The sequence below is a fragment of the Mya arenaria genome, chromosome 3, assembly GCF_026914265.1.
Source record: "Mya arenaria isolate MELC-2E11 chromosome 3, ASM2691426v1".
Classification (NCBI taxonomy): domain Eukaryota; kingdom Metazoa; phylum Mollusca; class Bivalvia; order Myida; family Myidae; genus Mya; species Mya arenaria.
The window spans coordinates 29,010,267-29,029,748 of record NC_069124.1 but is presented as its reverse complement, the minus strand read 5'-3'; the positions used below and the strand labels follow the sequence as shown (position 1 = coordinate 29,029,748).

The window sequence follows — 19,482 nt, the reverse complement described above, 5'->3', positions numbered from 1 at the left end:
TAGCATTTCTGCATTCTTGATCGAACCATTTAGCAGAATCAGTGATAAAGCATTTTTCAAAACTTGGGTATTCTATTACATGCCTAACAAATAATGGGTCGGCAACCTCACGAACAACATCTGTAAAAGTATTCACCATAAAGTCAACATTAATAACATTTTGTACATCACAATTTTGAACTAAATTATTAAAATCGACAGTTCTAGCAATTAATTCATTTCTGAATGCGTCCTTTTCTTCATCACTCCATTTTAGATATTCACTTATGTGTGGTATTTCTTTAATTACATGTGTATTGCACACAATATCAAAAGACAATGGTGCATGATCACTGAAATCATTGAAATGGCCAACCTCAAACTTATCAACAAGATTAAAATTATGTTCATTAAGTATTAAGTAATCGATAACACTTGAGCCATTTGTATTGAAACATGTATAATTGCCGACGCCAAAGTCCGCTCCCAAACGGCCGTTAACAATTCTTAGTGCAGTGGCCTTACATAAGTCTAATAACTTATTTCCATGAGAGTTACTGCCCCTGTCCATTGAGTATCTAGGTAAGGGATTGTCACATTTTATCTATGAACTACATTCATAAGTTCAGTTTTTGTCCATCAACACTATTTCAACAGTACTACTAGAATACAATGCATTTATTAAACGATACCTTTTACTTAATTAACAGGTTTTTTATGGACGCACATATTCCGATATGATAATTGCACTCAATCAAGAAAGACAGGTCAGTAGAATCACAAATTATTTTCCGTCATTCAAAAATCCGTCGCTTTATCAAACATGACCTAGCAATTTATATCATATGCTGGATAACAATCAAGCAATAATTTCTTAAAATCATATTATCAAAACATGATGAGGTACAGAAAAAATCCGAGCAAACAAATTCTTTGTTTGAATTATCCGTTTTGAAGGTTGTTTGACAGCAAAATAAAACGAATAAAATGAGTAAAACTGATTTGGAATATGTTATACTAAAAAGGGTTGTGATGCAATTCTTTTATTATCTCGATTTTTAATGTATTCTAGAAGTAATGAGATTACTCACATTTTTGGTGTCATCACCAAAATTTGCAAAACGCAGGAAGTGGAATATGTTTTTCATGAACATTTTAGTTTCAACACCTCTACTTCAACAAAATCTCTGACGTTGGAATAACAATTAAGCTACAGCATAGGTATGCATCGTACTTGTTATATTGTCCCAGGTTGTTATGAAATGGTTTTAATGTAAGTACTGCGCCCTCGGTCTCATCCATCTAAAATATTGCAGAGTCTTGACCTTGCAGTAGATTATGTATACTAAGAAGCAATTAGATCATAACAACATTGACAACATGACATTAGTATGCGTTGGAACTAATATGCAATTACTTTCTATGCTTAAAGTACTAATTGTATGCTATAAAGTTAGATAAGAGGTTTTATACTAAAATATTGCTTTGATTTTAGGATATATATTTTTTTATGTAACTTCAAAAGCTTTAATACGTTCCATACAAGTACAGTCGAAACCCGTTGGCTTGATATCCCGGGGACCAGTCAAAACACTTCAAGAATCACGAATATCGAGCCAAGCGGAAATTATTACTTATAATAAAAGAAGATTGGTATTTTACGTCAAGTTCGAGCCAACGAAGAGATCGAGCCAAGCGATATAGAGCCAACGGGATTCGACTGTAAATTAATTGTGCTGAATGATGTATGCATACTGCAAAAAATGAAACATGAATATACTAGATTATTTAACACGGTCTTGTTAAATATCGATTTCAGATAGCTGCCGTTCCTTTATAACGATGTTTTAACCGAATATAAAATGGACAGAAAACTCAGCAGTCTGTTGGTTTTGTTGATTTGGAACATCGTTAGCAATGTTGCAGTATTAGGTAATTTTTCACCTACACTTTTAGTATTTCACTTCAGTTGAATCAAGTCAAAAGTATAAGAATAAATCAATTAAATTACAGTTACCTATGAGTAACAGAAAGATGAACTGGTTCAATGAACAACTTATAATCTTCCAACCAGTCAATATAGAAACTGGTTGACTAAAATTAATATGAATTCATATTAGATTGTTTAATGAATATTAAAGTAAAAATTGATGTGAGAATCTAATTCGGTATAAAGTAAAAGCTTTTTGTAGTGTTAATTAACTAAACTATATTTTGTCTGACATATAAAATGTGTAATGTACACAAAACATTGCTCCAAAAGAAGCATACATCTTTGTAAATGGGCCAGTCATAAAATGTTTTGACGGGTCACGCAGAGAAGTGAATAGATAACGCGCGTTGTCAGTAAAAGGTGCCACCACACGAAAAGTACTGATTGGTCTGACAGTTTATTTACAGCGATTAGAAAACATCAATCGTTTTACAAGTGAAAATGAAACTACAATCTTCTAAAACGACTGAGGCACACTTTTGGGTGCTTATTATGCCGAATCGTCGAATTATCGACAGAAGGATAATACATTCTTGGATATTTAAAAAAAAACAATATCGTTTAAAAGGATTGATAAAATAATAACACCGAGCATAAGTGGTCAAAAGATACCGCTACAATGGAATAATAATACGTTGACTACAATATAAAACATCCAAAAAGCATATAGACAAGGAAAACATTATGAATCAGTATGCTTTTAAAATGTCGTATTGTAAAACTTCTGAAAGTCAGAATTGTTTTTTTACGTTGGAGTGACATCTCGGAATATATTTGGAGGCAAATTTCAAATACCATTTGAGGCGTGTGTTTTTGTGCAAAACGCGTACATAAATACTGCCTTATCATCCTTTTTGTTTATTAAAGCTGCATTCTTACAAATTGACTTTTTTGACGACTATTTTATTGTTTGTCTTGTAATGAACCAATCTTTGCGTGAACATTTGGCAACCAGTGATATAAGACTGGTGACAAAATATCGGATCGCAGTTTTTGACATGGACGTTCAAAATTTTTGGCTGAAAAAAGGTTATACACGCTGTTAGGAAAATGAGTTTTTCGGCATAAAATATTAATTTTCGAAGGTAAATGTGAAATCTGATCCTTAGTCGACTGTCTTATATCACTGGTTCTCAGACAGTTCCGCAAATAATTGCTCATTCTTAGACAAAAAAAAAAATGTCAAAAAGGTCCATCTGTGAGAGTGCAACTTTTACTAATGGTATTTCAATACATAATCGTTAAGCATACTTGAATAAATTAATGTTTTCGAAAATGACATGTGCGCAATTGTTTTTGCATGTATCTTTAGAAGTATGGGTTGGTCAAGAGCACAGAAAGTTAAATATTACACGAAACACCAACTTTGAAAACGAAGCTAAGAATTAATTTTAACATAAGAAATATTATCAAACGAGAAGTATTTTATGTACGACTGAATTACATAAACTGGCTCCAATTGCGGACGTTATGCGTCATTTTTAAAAAAAAATAAACAATTGCCTACGTTGGAGAGGACATGTATGTTAGCATCATTCACATGTTACATTGTAATCATTAGTATTAGTAATAAGTTTGTAAATGAGATTGTATAATGTCATATCATCTATCAGAACATGATTTATAAAAGTTATTTCTCGATAGAGTGGGATTCGTTTTCTGTCAATCATGTTTTTCTGTCCATGTTTAATGTCTTTACAAGTTCATGTGACTTTTTGGTATTTTCTTTTATCATGTTATCATGCCATTTTGGAAATAATAAATTCCACATTCCCGGATGTGATCAAGGACGTTCTATATATGTTTAAGATTGAGAATGCACTTTTTAGTAAACATTTAGTTTAAATTTAAAACATACAAAAATATCAATCTTCTAGTTACGCAGAAAGAAAATAGGTAATGAGTATGTCGGAGATTAATATTTATTGTGCTGAATTAGACTTTTGCTAACTTTCCTGCCTTATGCAAATTGATGCTTTGAAACATTGACGTTGCTTACCTCCAAAATGAATTCTTTAATAGTAACGTGAACAAACTTTGTAGCTGCTTAATTGAATCTAATTTATGGTTATCATATACGCTAGAAATCGCTGTCACCCAGTCGGAAGTTTGCCATTTTGCATTTAAATATATACGTAAAGTAAACAGCATGTTGTAACCTCAGCAACTGAAGTTCTTTGTTGAATACAAGCTTATGTTAATAGTTCGTAAAACAATTGTTTAAACAAAATATGTGTATTAAAAATTTTGAACCACTAATTGGTACATCGATCGATCGAATTGATGTTGAGGACAAGATATACGGCAACTCGAATGATCATATAATTTGGTTAATAATTAGGTAATTTTATGTTCAACTTGACCAAGTCTTTCTTATGTGGTCGAAAGTAATGAGATTTTTATAATCTAACTTTAAAGTATGTAAGTTGATAAGACATTTGATTAAAATCATTATATTAAATGCCTTATCTTATTATTGATGTTTGTTTCACTTGTACGTTCATGGTTTCTACTTTTCTAGACAGGACTTGTTTTGACATGCAATCATGATAGTGACATTGGCCAGACTAATGAATGAAGTCAAATGCACTAAGGAATCATTTCTTGACGTGAATTTTGTAAATTGTCTTCCAAAAGTTCAAAACTATTTTTCACCTTCGCTTCAATTTTGTCGACTTTTAAAAAAAAATTGTCAGAGAATCCACTTACAAGTTAAACACAACTGTAATAACAAACCGTACTAATTAGTTAAAGTATCCAATACTTTTTCCTTATTATTGTTTACACATCTTTTGAAAAGCAGTCGGAAACACGAACACAGAAAGGGTTTTGACAGCATATGGAAACATTCCGTTCCTCCATTCCCGAATCTGGTGAGTTTGTCTGCCGATGAAATCGGCAGAAACTCGTATAAGGCGGATTTTGTATTGCGCATGTTTTGGTATATATTGTCGTCAACTGCAATGTATTAGAATGAACAATGATTGTCCCAGTATCGCGTTAAATACGTATTTGGTAATAATTAATATAAATGAGTAGTATTAAAGCTCCAACAGCCAAAGCCGACAAACAATAACATGAAAAGACAAGACAATTAAATATTCAATGTGTAAACATTAAAACAGAGGCTATATTTTACGATATCAATGACCAAATAAAGTGCGATATAGACAACAAGTGTTAGCTATTGGAGACGCATACACAGGATACTTTGATCAAAAACATTCCACTTAATGCATCGACCCTCTTTGGTAGGTCTATGTGTATCAGTGTTAACAAGTAAAATACAAAAAAGCAAGTGTTTTGAGCTGAATATGTTGTTTAGTAAACAAATGACTGATATAAAGATTACAACGGATATGAGTTCAAATTTTGCAAGACACACAATCATTTCGAAATCAAGCGGGGTAAAAACAAGCGCCAAATGTTGTGTAACAATTCTTTCAACCATACAAAACACTGTTCAGTCATACCAAATGCACACAAGTGCATACCGGCTACCTTTGTTAGTATTTGTGTTTGTAATGTTCTTTTACAGATATTCAAATGTATCTCTGTTTTTTTTTATTTCTAGAGACAGGAAATCCAGTGACTGGAATCGCACATCAGTCCTCAATATATCAAAATTGTTCGGCGGATAAAGCGTTTGACGGCAAAAAGAACTTCTCTGAAGAAGATGAAGAGTTGCCAACATGCACTTGCAGTGTTACTGACCCTGAGAAATCCCATCCATGGTGGGAAATGGATTTTAGGTCAATGCATTTGATTAGTTCAATAATAGTCACTGGTCGTTCAGGTACGTATGCGTATATCATTAAGTTTGTAAATATCTAAGAAGTCTCACAAGGATCACATAAGTCGCTGCTATTAATGTTTCTGAATTTCAGTATCTGGTTGAGTTTAATTTATAGCGTAAAAGGACATATCTCATACCTGAAATAATAACCATACCGTTTAATTTGTTAAATTAGAAAATGCATAAGAATGCAATAAACGTTAAATACAGAACGTGCAATGCATGTGTCTCAGCCCAATTTGATCCATTTCACTCATCAAGTGTTCCTTGGGTCTAATAAACCGGCAATTGCATACCTGTTTCGGTATGGGCATGACGAGAACTACATTACTGAAAAATAGTTCGTTCACTGAATATTTTGGATATTGTAAAGTGTGATTTTGAAAAGCATGGGCATTATAACTCATAAATAGTTAAATAATGAAACAAAAGAACAGCGTGAAGCGTTAAGTGTATTTGTTTTGCTATTAATTCCTTCAAATATGAAAAACATATTTTAAATGAACGTTTGATTTTAATATGACCATTTAAGTTTAGTTCATACTCCTAACCTATAAATTGTATGTATTAATTAGTCATTAACAAGAATACCTAATACAGCCATACATTATCTAAAGAGACGCCTTCTATGTCTTAAAATTTACATTCCGTTCCAAGGCGGTACCTAACAATCCTTGATAAACATACCATAGTGTTTTATATATAGTGTGTATGCACTGTGCTGCTTGTGGAGTTTTGTGCTGTTCTTCCATGTTTCTTGTTTGTGATTTTATGTTCTATGTCTTTGGCGTTTACCCATTAAACCGGGTTTGTATTTAAACATTTTGCTACCGAGGTTGTTTCTGTAGCTTTTCGCATAAATATTAAGATGAAATCGAACACTTATGTTTATTCTAGTATCTATTATGACAGTAATTGTGATATGTATAAAGAAAGAACTATATATAGTTAAGTATAGAAAAAAATACCCACCAATACTTGATTGCTATTGGTTATAGTGTACGCTATATCTTGTTGTGGAGGTTGAGCGCCCTTCCCCACGCCCCAAAAAGGCGGGCCAGTAAAATGCCTCCAAATTTAACGTGCACTGCGGATATTATTCAAAGCGGTATTCATATCAGTATGAATGCAAGGTCATGCATGTCAAACTCCTGTTCTCTGATTTGCTGTCTTATATTCAGGGATTTATACCTATCTCTTTCTTATATGCCTATCAAATTCCTTTCCCATATCCAACAGTGAAAATACAGCGCGCCGTATTGAAAAATCCGTATCATGATACTGTCGTTTTCTGATTCCGTATCATGCGAGTACCGTGTGAAATCTTGGAACTACTTTCGCGTTGCTAAAAATAGCGTAACCAAAAAAACTGGTAAAACCTGTCAACTTTTAAATGCATAAATTATGTAACTTAACTCAAGTTCCAGAAGCATGTAAATATTCAGGAACATGGTTCTCATGTTCTACAAAGAACCATGAGGATAAGCATGAAACAGAGAACACTTCCGATCTATCTAGTCAGCTACTTCAGTGAACTAGTTGCTTGCCATTTCGAAGTTCATAAATTGTTGCTTTATCCAGGTCCATTATCATAAATATGAGCAGCTCGCGTAAACAAAGATGAAGGCGAATTCGCGTCATCGATAGAAAAAGCGACTGAATCACGAACTTCCCCAAATTCTGCATATTACAATGTGTGTATACCACGTGATAAATTGCCATAGATTTGCCATAAATGCCAAGTCGGAAGGCAATATTTTGCTTCTAATGAAGACTTTAAACAAAGAACTTCACTATTTCATCACCATTTTAAAGGAAACATAGCGCATTCTACGCCACGTACAGAGCCCTGCCTTCGGTCTGTTACCAGATTTGTAATGAGAGTTTAGATTCTTAAATAACTTCGACAAACCTTTTCACAATACGGCCATCTGACGGAGCACTGTCAACACAATATTTTGGAAATAGGTTTGTCGAAGAGTTTGATGAATCGAAACTTATCTCCTTATCACCAAACTTCGGTAATAAAACAAAGGCGGGCTGTTTAAGCGGCATAGACTGCCCTTTGTTTTATTTAAAACGGTGTAGTAATAAAAAAGTTATCTTTGATTTGTGTCTTTATTTTAGGCAAAATGTTGCCATCCGACGTAGCATGTATGACGTCATTTATCACGTGGTATACACACACTGTATTATGATCGTCAAAATATCCAACGAATATTTACTTTGTTAAAAATGGCTGCGTTACGTCTACAGGAAATGAAGATAAGTGTATACTCGTAAAATAAGTACCGTATTTTTTGTGTTTTTTGTGCTGTGACATATAATAATTGTTCTCGTATAAGCAACTTATTTTTTATTTAAAAAACACAAACTATTTTGTTCTTTTTTGCTCAATAAATTCTGTAACTTCTGACTTCGTTTCGCTGTAGTAGCCTCCCTTTAATTCATTACACAAAACTACGTAACACATTCGGATTCATACAGGCATTTGACAGATGGCGGTAAATTTAAATAAAATTGAAGCCGACAAATTAAAAGGAATAATAAAATAGGCAGGTTTATGACCTGCGGTATCGACAGATATGTGTTTACACACCGAACTCGACGTGATAGAGGTCACCAGAAAAGCGTTCTATAATAATATCCCCTATGTATCATACGCTCCACAAAATGTGCGTGCATAAGTCGATGTACGATCAAATAAGACTTTTGTTTACTTTCCCTATTTGAAATGTTAACAGTTAGCAATTACAGCTACCTCCAACAGTTTTTTTTTCAATGCATCGTTTTAAACTTGTCATTATAGTGGAAAGTCAAGCTAGCGTGAATTCGCATTTTCATATTTATATGATTTTGACGACGAAAGGCAGAACAAATCATATGCCCATTTTGTTCAATGACAACGCTCGCAAGGGTCGTTTTTATTTTATAAACAAACATAACATATTTAAATTTAAAAAAAAAATACTGAAATATCATTTATAAACTATGATCGTTAACTGTATGTGTGTATTCAAACTATTTCATAGATATGATAGGACTATTGAAAAGATAACAAACTCTTAATGTTCAATTTAATGTTTATTGTTTCCAAAATATATACAGATATTCTATTATATCTAGATTTCGCTTGAGATAGTTAGCACTAGCTTATAAATCTAGTGTCCATTGTTTAAGCAGCACATAGTGATGCTTTTTGAGGCGCAAGTTTAGTCCCTCCACTTCGTTATTTAACCAACTCTCAAACCCTTGCACCGAGCCGTCCAGGGGTTTCCCTGCTCTTTCTCGCTGTGCAAGCAGACTGTCAATCTCAGGAGTTTTGTACCTCTTAGAACAGAAACTGTCTCTTTTTAGACGTGTATTTCTATGCCTCCTCACTACCGTAGTCTCGAGCAAATGATGTTTCCTAATTTACTATTTAATACGATCCGATTGAAGAAATTTAATCCGTAAGATAGTCGCGGTAAAGGTTCGCGCGCTTGTTCTTCGATAGTTGTTTACATGTCAATGAAACTTCATCGTCTTCCCCAACCCTTCGATTTTCAGGTAGTTTCCCCTTTTTCTTTGTATTGCAACTATCATTATTAATATTATTATTAGAAGTAGTATTTTTATTATTTTTTTTATTATTATTATTTTTATTATAATAAGCTGGTTTTTTTTGGAAAAATAAAGGGTCTTTCCAGATTTAGAGTCAGTGATGCGTTACTTATTTAAAATGCTTATGAACCTGTAAAAAGCATACCATTCCGAGATCATATGAAAATGTTTTAAATATGTATGCATCCGTATAAGGGTATGAGCGTGTTTTAGTAACGTGTATGCGTGAACTGACCCAGAATGATGATGATGATGATGATGATGATGATGATGATGATGATGATGATGATGATTTTACTTTGATTTTATATCTGTTTTTTTTTGTTGTTGTTTTTCTCAAAAGAACATATACAGAGTGCAAACCTTACTGCTTTTATAAGTAACAATACAATGGACACTAACAATGGTACAGAGGTATGTTCGTCTGCCGTAAATACACATGGATTAGACGTAGCTTTGGACCCTCCCCGAGTTGCCCAGTTCCTTATTATAAAAAGAAATGACACTATTAAAGTAATGACAATTTGTGAAGTTGAAGTATTCGAATCAAGTAAGATTTTTTTTAATATATTGAATCTGGCTTTAGGCATATTTATAAACATAATAAGTATATCAACATAAATTATGTACAAATGAAATAACAACTTACTAGCATAACAGGCGATTATGGTGAACTATATGTTATTAATAGTGTTGCGTTTTAAAAAAATGCAAATGATATATTTATAGAAACATATTTTATTTATGATAGACTGTAGTATTGGACAATTCGGTGACAAGTGTTTACGACGATGCCATTGTAATAGCCCATGTGATGTGGTTACTGGCAATTGCAACGAGTGTGAGCAAGGATGGTATACACCAACATGTGAAACTGGTGTGTTTAGCTAGAAATATATATTTTGATTTCTTACTGAAGCATTTCAATTTAATATATATTTACACGAAAAAACAATGCATACAGCTTTAACAGATTATCATCATAAGCAAAAGTATATGCATTTTGATAACACCTGCCAAAACAACTGCTGTTTTAATTACTAAATAAATTGCAAATATATTATACATGTTCAAACTAACTTTCATCTTATTTTATAAGCAATGCGGTATTTTACATGAAAGTAGATTTTTAGAATTTGGCATATTTTGTCTCAATCTTTCCAGAAATCATCAAATGATTATATAGATGGTTAAACCAATAGTTTTGTAAAACTTAAAGACTTTATTAAAGCAAAGACAGCGCAAAGAAAGTGATACACAACTATCCATTTATCAACAAAGGTTTAAAAAATATGCAAAAACTACATGCACGGTATTTTCAGCAAACAACATTACCGATCTTATAACTACATACCAGGTGAAGGAATATCCCAAATCACGATGTGTTTTACATGTCGCACACATGTTTAGTTGAAAACTCTGCTTTTAATAAATACAGACTAAGTAAACGTATATTCCTTCAGTTAAGGATTTTTCTTTCATCATATTAATATACTAGTTAAATGTAAATATGAAACGGTTCTGTCCAATTCTTTGACAGCTTGTGCAGAAGGCTTCTATGGACAAAACTGCAGCAAAAATTGTTCACAAAATTGTATGAACAACAATTGCAGCCCCGAGAATGGCTCCTGTGAGGAGGGATGTAAACCTGGATATGATTATTCAATGAGCACAAACTGCTCACATGGTAAGGGTTTGAACGGTTCGACTTTAACTATAGTTATTTCACTAGGTAAGGATCTCACTTTAGGTGTACCCATTCAGTATATTTAATGTTTTCATCATAATGGACTAATGAAATGTAAATATGAAATGGTTCTGTCCAATTCTATGACAGCTTGTTCATAAGACTTCTACGAACAAGACTGAAGCAAAAATTATTCACAAAATTGTATGAACAACAACTGCAACCCCGATTATGGCTCCTACGAGCAGGGGTGTAAAGTGTATTATCTTACTTTCTAAATAATGTACTAGTGAAATGCAAATATGAAATGGTTCTATCCAATTCTTTGACAGCTTGTGAACAAGGCTTCTATGGACAAAACTGCAGCAAAAACTGTTCCCAAAATTGTATGAACAACAATTGCAACTCCGAGAATGGCTCCTGTGAGGAGGGATGTAAACCAGGATATGATTATTCGATCAATACAACTTGCTCAGATGGTAAGGATTTGAACAGTTTCACTTAAGCTATAATTATTTTACTTGGTAAGGATCACAATAAACGTATACACCGTCAGAATAATATCTTACTTCCTTCATAAAGTACTTGGTAAATTTAAATACTAAATGGTTCTTTCAAATTCTATGACAGCTTGTGCACAAGGCTTCTATGGACAAAACTGCAGCAAAAGCTGTTCACAAAAGTGTATGAACAACAATTGCAACCCCGAGAATGGCTCCTGTGAAGAGGGATGTAAACCTGGATATGATTATTCGATGAGTACAACTTGTTCAGATGGTAAGGATTTGAACAGTTTCACTTAAACTTTAGTTATTTCACTTGGTAAGGATCAAAATCAATGTGTACCCTGTCAGTATATCACCTTACTTTCAACATAATATTCTTGTTAAATGTAAATATGAAACTATTCTGTCCAATTCTTTGACAGCGTGTAAACAAGGCTTCTATGGACAAAACTGCAGCAAAACCTGTTCACAAAATTGTATGAACAACAATTGCAGCCCCGAGAATGGCTCCTGTGAGGAGGGATGTAAACCTGGATATGATTATTCAATGAGTACAACTTGCTCAGATGGTAAGGATTTGAACAGTTTCACTTAAACTACAACTATTTTACTTGGTAAAAATCCCAATTAACGGGTATTCCATCAGTATATTACCTTACTTTCTTCATAAAGTACTTGTTAAATTTATAATATTAATCTATTCTGTCCAATTCTTTGACAGCTTGTGAACAAGGCTTCTATGGACAAAACTGCAGCAAAACCTGTTCACAAAATTGTATGAACAACAACTGCAACCCCGAGAATGGCTCCTGTGAGGAGGGATGTAAACCTGGATTTGATTATTCGATGAGTACAACTTGCTCAGAAGGTAAGGGTTTGAACAGTTCAACTTTAACTATGAGTATTTCACTTGGTATGATCGAATATATATATAGGGAAACATTGAAATAAAGGCTTAATTATTTTTATAACATAACTTACGGCGCAGGAGTGATATAACCCCATGGAATAATTTTCACATATAACTAGTGTAAAAAAATATATTTCTTCGTTTAGTTATAAAACAGGAGCGGTCGAAAAAAGCAGACACATTTCTCATTTAATTAATACTCGGAATGGAAATGTAAAATAATTATCTCCTTTCAGAAATATTTTGAACTTAAAAATGTTGCTTAACGGATATACCTTATGCAGTAATTGTCTACCTGATTTGTTGTTTCGCAAATAATGAAGCGACCTTGGTAATTGTCCAACGACAAAAGTAATATGAATGCAATCGGAAAAATATCCCGTACACAATCATTGGTGTCATCTCCCAAGAATTACTGTAAATTATTCCGTTTCTGTGAACTCCGAAAAAAACATGTATAGCATTATTTCTTTTCCTCAGTCAAACAGAATAAAATTTCTCGAAGGTCTTTTAATGCTAAAGCACACTATCATAAATACGTTTAACATTTTAGATTCCCCTCCTTCATTGTAGGATATACATTGAATTGATATTTCCCATTTCCGATTGAAGAACTAAAGTGTCTTAAATCCCTCATCCCTCTCTCTATACACTCGAACCTTACGGGTCATTTGTATGGTAGATTTCCTTTTTTCGGTATGATATTTTATTTTGATATAACCTGCATAATATATATGTCGCAAATGGCGCACATCGGATAAGGATTATATATTTATATTATGACCATGAACGTGATGAAAATGAATGAAACAATTGCTTTGGAAAGTGTTGTTTTGGAGTCGTTTCGAATCAACCAGACTAGGTTTTTTGCCCTGCATACAGAATTCTCCGTTCCAATAACACACTCAGTTCGTATGATGGGAATTCTCTCAGACGACCAATAAAACCTGTTTAGGCAGGAATATGTTTTCTGTTGTTATATGCGGATATACAACAATAATTGTTGGTGGCATACATATGATGCATTTTTGTTTTGTCTACAGATAAGTGTTAATTGCTGTTGGAAGACAGATTGTATACATGTTGCTATATGGATATCGATATTTAAACCAACACAATTCTTCCTCTGACTTTTGGGGAATTTTTGTAAGATTGGCTTTACCATCGAATACATTTTAAGTCTACGTCTATGATGGGAAAGTCCTAAATCAATCCCTGATCAGTCAAAATTGTTGAATGGATTCTTCTTCCAATTTTAAAGACACGCAAACCTTTTTTGATTTTGACGTTTCTTTTCAAGGATTTATCAATTTAATTAAAATCTTAAAGACTGACAATGCAACTATACATATGTTTGTATGTCCTGAAAAGTATAGTGAATAAAATCGCGCAGCCGTATGAGAAACTGTGTAAGTATTCACTACGTTTATGAAAGCTACATAGTCTTTAGAATCTAGGTCATGCATTTGTCATTCATAACTCTGATCCCTTGAATGTTTGTTACTATTATCCCTTTACGGAAGTTCTAAAACACTTTGTACATAAACACATGTTCATGTGTGACGGTCGTTCATATACGACACGAGCGACCGATATAATGACCTCATTTCAGTCTTTTTTTTATTTCCAACGGTTCTACAGTTAACCAATATGTATATGCCACGGCATTATAATTTTATACAGACTATCTAGAAGCTTCTGAAAATAAAATTTGGCTATTTTGAAATATTGTGTAATGCTTACATAGAGGTGTTCCATGTACCACTTACCGCTGAATAGTTGCCTTATTATCATCTCACGCATATTTAAGGTAATTGTTGTTTTTTTGTCAGATTTCAATAGTCTATAACAAAGCTTGACTGCGTACTCGAACATCAAATGTGTTTACCACCCACAGCAAGTACCAAGCTGAGGCCAACGATCAACTGTTAAACTGTATGAAAAGTCATCATATTTCTTGTATTGATTTAAACATTTGTTAACAGATCTATAACAAAAATGGTCTTCGTACTGAGAATGAAAAAGGAGGAATAGTTTTTTAAATTTTTTCATTTATTTGTCAATTTTAGCAGAGCTTCAACAACTTTTTTTAGGAATTTTACGGCCGCTTGAAAGTCTGTATATATAATGACAGTCCTTTCTTTGCTGGAAAATAACTTAACAACACCATTAGACAGATCCTTGTTTAGCCTGCTTATTGGCTGGTACTCTTTAACAAGCCAGATCAGTCGCTTTTATCTTCTCTTAAAATACCAACGCACTGTTAGTTACATCTACTTTTCGTTATGAACAACATTGAGATCCACGAAGTAACAACACAAACACATTTTGGCGCCAGGCTTTCGAGACATGCTCATCGGATGTTAATATTCCGAAAGTCAAACAAATCGCCTGCCAACGCATGAATATAATGATTTCAAATAGTATATATACCACCTTCATAAAACCCCTGCATGTATTTGCATACGCTGGCATTTTCTGGAATTATTTTCAAACCTATGAAGAAGGCCTTGAGAAGATTTATGTCTGGTGCCACAAGGCTCCATATATAGAAGAAATAAAAATGAACATATATGTTCGTAAACTATTATCATTTATAGTAAACATGTCATTTTGACAGTATATAAAACGATTTAATTCTTTCTTACATTTCTGCTTCATCTCAAATTACGCCGTTAGTTTGTTCGTCCACTTATCTGCTTTAGTCGTATTTCTCTTTTACTCTCCCTTTTTATATAGCATGACACCACGGACCAATTTAACTCTTTCATCTTTAAACCCGTTCAGAATTACATACAACGACGAAGGCTTTTAATCATCTCTTGTTAATCCCAATGAGCAGTCAACGTGCATACCAAATACCAATAGGAATGTGTTGAAACTATCTGTGATATGTTTTATATACTTTCCTATGAGTCCAGTAAAGAGTTTAAAATAAAAATGAAGGTATAAAGATTGTGTCTACTCCAGATGGACAAAATTAATCTGATAATTGTCAATACATATGCTTATTGCATTTGGATTTACATGCATAGTCGTTTAAATCTCTTTTCCAAACAAACTTCGTAATTCATAAAACAACCAGTCAATTAATATAACTATCTGATGCCAAACATGCTTTTGAATGTCTGTAATTTCCGATCAAGAACTTTACTTTTTAAAAACATGTTGTACTTTTTATGAACTATTATATGTTTAAACCAACTAAAAATTTGTTTTTGTTTTCCCCAGCTTGCGAGCATGGCTTTTTTGGATACAAGTGTTCTTCGCCGTGCCGTTGCAATGGCTACGATTTCATTTGTGATACCATATTAGGAAATTGCTCCTCAGAATGTTCATTCGGATATGAAGGCCTCAACTGCAGTATCGGTGAGTAAATGAATAAAAAAATAAAAAAAAATATTAAAACCGTTTAAAGTATGTTCAATGGATTATTTACCATCCTTAGCAATATATTTTTATAAACATTCATTTAGAAAAGTCATGGTTTGTGGAATGATGTCGAAAAGGTTGTATTTAAGCTATACAGGATTGAATTTGCATGAGGCATTAATACATTATACCCATTATGTAAGATATCCTCAAAGCCTTATAGTTCAATGACAAATCATTTCGATCTTTATGTATCAGCAAAGCGGATGATATGTATATATTTCAGCTCTCGTTGGAGTTGACAGTGAACAAAAGGTCTTTCCCTCTGGTGCAGTTGCTGGAGGTGTAATCGGAGCTCTTTGTGGTGTCGCTGTCATTGTTGGCGCGGCATTTTTCTTCTACAGAAGAAAACTCCAGTTAGTCCATGCTTCATCTGATAATGTTCTGTTATCATATATGTTAAGTTGTGATTCGATTAGATTTAAATGAACAATGAATGCTATACCACAAGTGTAATTTTAATATTTCAGAAAACCGCAAACAATAGAAACAAGTAAAACGTACGAAAACGTTGAGTTTAATGCACAAAAACAAACCGTTTCATATTCTTCAAAGCACAGTCCTGCAAAAACAGCAGAAAGTAAGTGAATATTAATTTTATTGAATTTAAACGAGATTTACACGTCTACAAAATCGTTCGAAAAGAGACAATAAAAAAAAAAACACTTATTTTAGATTCTCATTATGATCCCAGTTTTTTTTAATTAAACTTAATTTTAGGATCTCACTTTCAGAAGCATTTCTTAATATGCCAGGATCAAACACACATACCACATACTGTTTCATGTTCGAGTATAACAAACATATTTCAGTTGAACACACCACGGATACGGATGTAAATTACTATGTGTTTGAAAATAACATACCATGCATACAGATTCACCATCTTTGGGATTACATCAGAGAGAACAATAAAAAAGGCTGCAGACACTTTAATGACGAGTTTGAAGTAAGCTATTCAAACGGGTTTTAATTGGTTTGTATGTATTCATGCCATTTGTTTAATTCAGTTGTATTTTGTATGTAATCATAATAATGAAAAATAATTTGCATACGTAAGTGTGTAAATTATTCCAATTAAGATAATTCTATAGTATTGGTTGTTCCCCATTATTATAAAAATGCAGTAACAAACTGTTATCAAGTTGGCTGTTTGTATGCACGACTACATCGGTAAAGAGTGACTCTTCATTTGTTGTATGTAATGTGGACATCAAGCCCGCAATTTATTACTTATATTTGCACCAATAGTTCATTATTTCATTCAATAATTGTTAAAAGAATACTTCATTTCATTTAGGAAAACATTTCAGTAACTATTTCCTACCCATTCCATAAATAGAATGACCCGACTGTAACCGGAAGCATTTTTTCAAATGACGTCACAATAATGCGGGAAAATATCAGCCACTTGAAATCACTTTTAAACGTAAAATTCAAACACTTAAGGCAACTATTCATTTAGAATTTAAAAAATAATACTTTCTAAAATGTTGATTTATATTTTACGGGACCTGCTGACACAATACAAACAATAACAGTATCAATATTTTTCATGTATATTGTTATGCAATAAATTGCGATCCGAACATATCCGAAGATGTTGCGTTCATCAGTTGATGAACGCAATTGCCGAAAGGCATTTCATTTAAAGAATGGAAGTTGAGGTGTAAACATTTGTTTATTAACATTGTTCGAAGTGTTATCGTCTTGGATGGTGGCAGTGGGTGCATGAAAATATTAACGGAAACCGAAAGCACAATCACGGATAAAAATACTTGTCTATGTTATTTATAATTATAGATAACACATCTTTTCATTTCCGGCCCACAGAAGCTTCCAACAGGGCTTGTTCACAAACACGAAGTGGCTGGCAGGGAAGAAAACAAGGGAAAGAGTAGATACAGGGAGATGTATGCATGTAAGTCTAGATAGGCGAGTAAAACTCAAAACAGTCTATAACCTTTAAAATAAAAGTGACCAATTTTGAACATCGAACATATACAAATGGGCAACTTGAGCATACCAAAATATGCCAACTGTGCATGTATAAAATGGTAGCATGAACAACTATTAATGCAAGGGTAAGAACAGATATAGTGTACTTAAGTAGATATCGATATGCAAGTAAAATTAAAGTAAAAAAAGAAGAGGAAGATTATGTACCCAGAACAAAAGTGAATGGGAAATGTTTAACTGAAAAGAAAGCCTGATGGAAAACGTATATGTTCCGAACCTTTCAATTTAGCATGAAAGCATTATACTTCGAAACAATAATTATCTTACTTGAACTATAATAATGAAACATTCCTTTGTAATTTGATACAATAATTTATCATATTTCTCATTACCTCAGGCTGCATTTTTCTAAATGTTTACAGCAAATAGGTTTATGATGATTTCATCGTTTAAGGTACATGACCACATTCCTCCGAAAAATATGAATGTTTGTTCCAAGATTTATTAAAATCGGCCGACATTCATATTTTTCGGAGATACGTGGTCATGTACCTTAAACGAACAATAGTTGTTTGTTTTTTTCAAAATTACTTTAGTGAGAAAGATGCTTTCGTCCTAAACACAAACAAATAATTTGAAATTGAATTCATTATTGTCCTATCACACATATGTTTTCTGCTTATGTTTAGACGACCACTCCCGCGTGCCGTTACAAAAGGAAAGGGATGGCGACTGTGATTACATTAATGCGAGCTACATTGACGTAAACAATTTCAATTATCTTGAAATTAATCAACAAATAAAATGATCCTTGTTATAAATATGTAACCAATTTCTAGCAGAAGCCAACAGCATATATATCTTATTTAACTAATACAATTGTTTCGATTTTGTTTTGGCATGGTTACTGCAAAGCTCGAAAGTTTATCGCATCTCAAGGTAATACACAAACACTTTTTTATACGATGTTTCCTCATTGACACCCACGTTGGGCTATTTGACAGTTATCATTTGAGTTCTGGTCAGATAAAACTATATTTATCTCAGAACTTATGACATCTGTTTTCATATAACATTGTTGTCTTGTATACAGTTGGGTATTGCAATAAATTACTATTAAAAAGTGAATATATTAATGATTTTTTTTTCTCTCTTTTTCTTTGGTTAAGGTCCAACGAATAACATGATCAACGATTTCTGGCGAATGGTCTGGCAAGAGAATGCTGAAAAGATTGTAATGCTTACTAACCTTATTGAAATGGCGACGGTAATATCAACTTGAATAACGCTCTGATAAGTTGCTTGTGAATGGTTGTGTTACTTGTTGTATAGTGTATTTCTTAATTATACTAAATACAATACCACACCATAAGCATTTGCTAGTATGTAATTTATCAATATCAATAAGAAAGTTTGAACCGCAAAAACTAAAATAAGTATTATTAATTATTTTGAAAATTTCGATTTTTATCATTATTTCAAATATGTTTAACATAAATATGGAAAGTAGCTATGGCATTCTAAACATGTCACACCATGTGTGGTGTTGTTCTGTTCGCAATCATAGCAATTATCATTTAACGTGGATAATATCAGTTAATATCCTTATACTATAAT

General features: G+C 32.9%; 1 protein-coding gene across 1 annotated transcript in view; it reads left to right on the top strand.

Moving 5' to 3' along the window:
* LOC128225928 (uncharacterized) overlaps window positions 1-19,482 on the top strand; it is a 35,386-nt gene that overhangs the window by 11,708 nt on the left and 4,196 nt on the right. Inside the window, exons 4-16 of the mRNA XM_052935821.1 lie at window positions 5,547-5,768; window positions 10,912-11,058; window positions 11,391-11,537; window positions 11,689-11,835; window positions 11,987-12,133; window positions 12,286-12,432; window positions 15,706-15,843; window positions 16,133-16,262; window positions 16,627-16,855; window positions 17,740-17,827; window positions 18,555-18,625; window positions 18,765-18,804; window positions 19,035-19,132. Coding sequence (XP_052791781.1) covers window positions 5,547-5,768; window positions 10,912-11,058; window positions 11,391-11,537; window positions 11,689-11,835; window positions 11,987-12,133; window positions 12,286-12,432; window positions 15,706-15,843; window positions 16,133-16,262; window positions 16,627-16,855; window positions 17,740-17,827; window positions 18,555-18,625; window positions 18,765-18,804; window positions 19,035-19,132 — 1,751 coding nt within the window. The remainder of the gene's footprint in view (window positions 1-5,546; window positions 5,769-10,911; window positions 11,059-11,390; window positions 11,538-11,688; window positions 11,836-11,986; window positions 12,134-12,285; window positions 12,433-15,705; window positions 15,844-16,132; window positions 16,263-16,626; window positions 16,856-17,739; window positions 17,828-18,554; window positions 18,626-18,764; window positions 18,805-19,034; window positions 19,133-19,482) is intronic.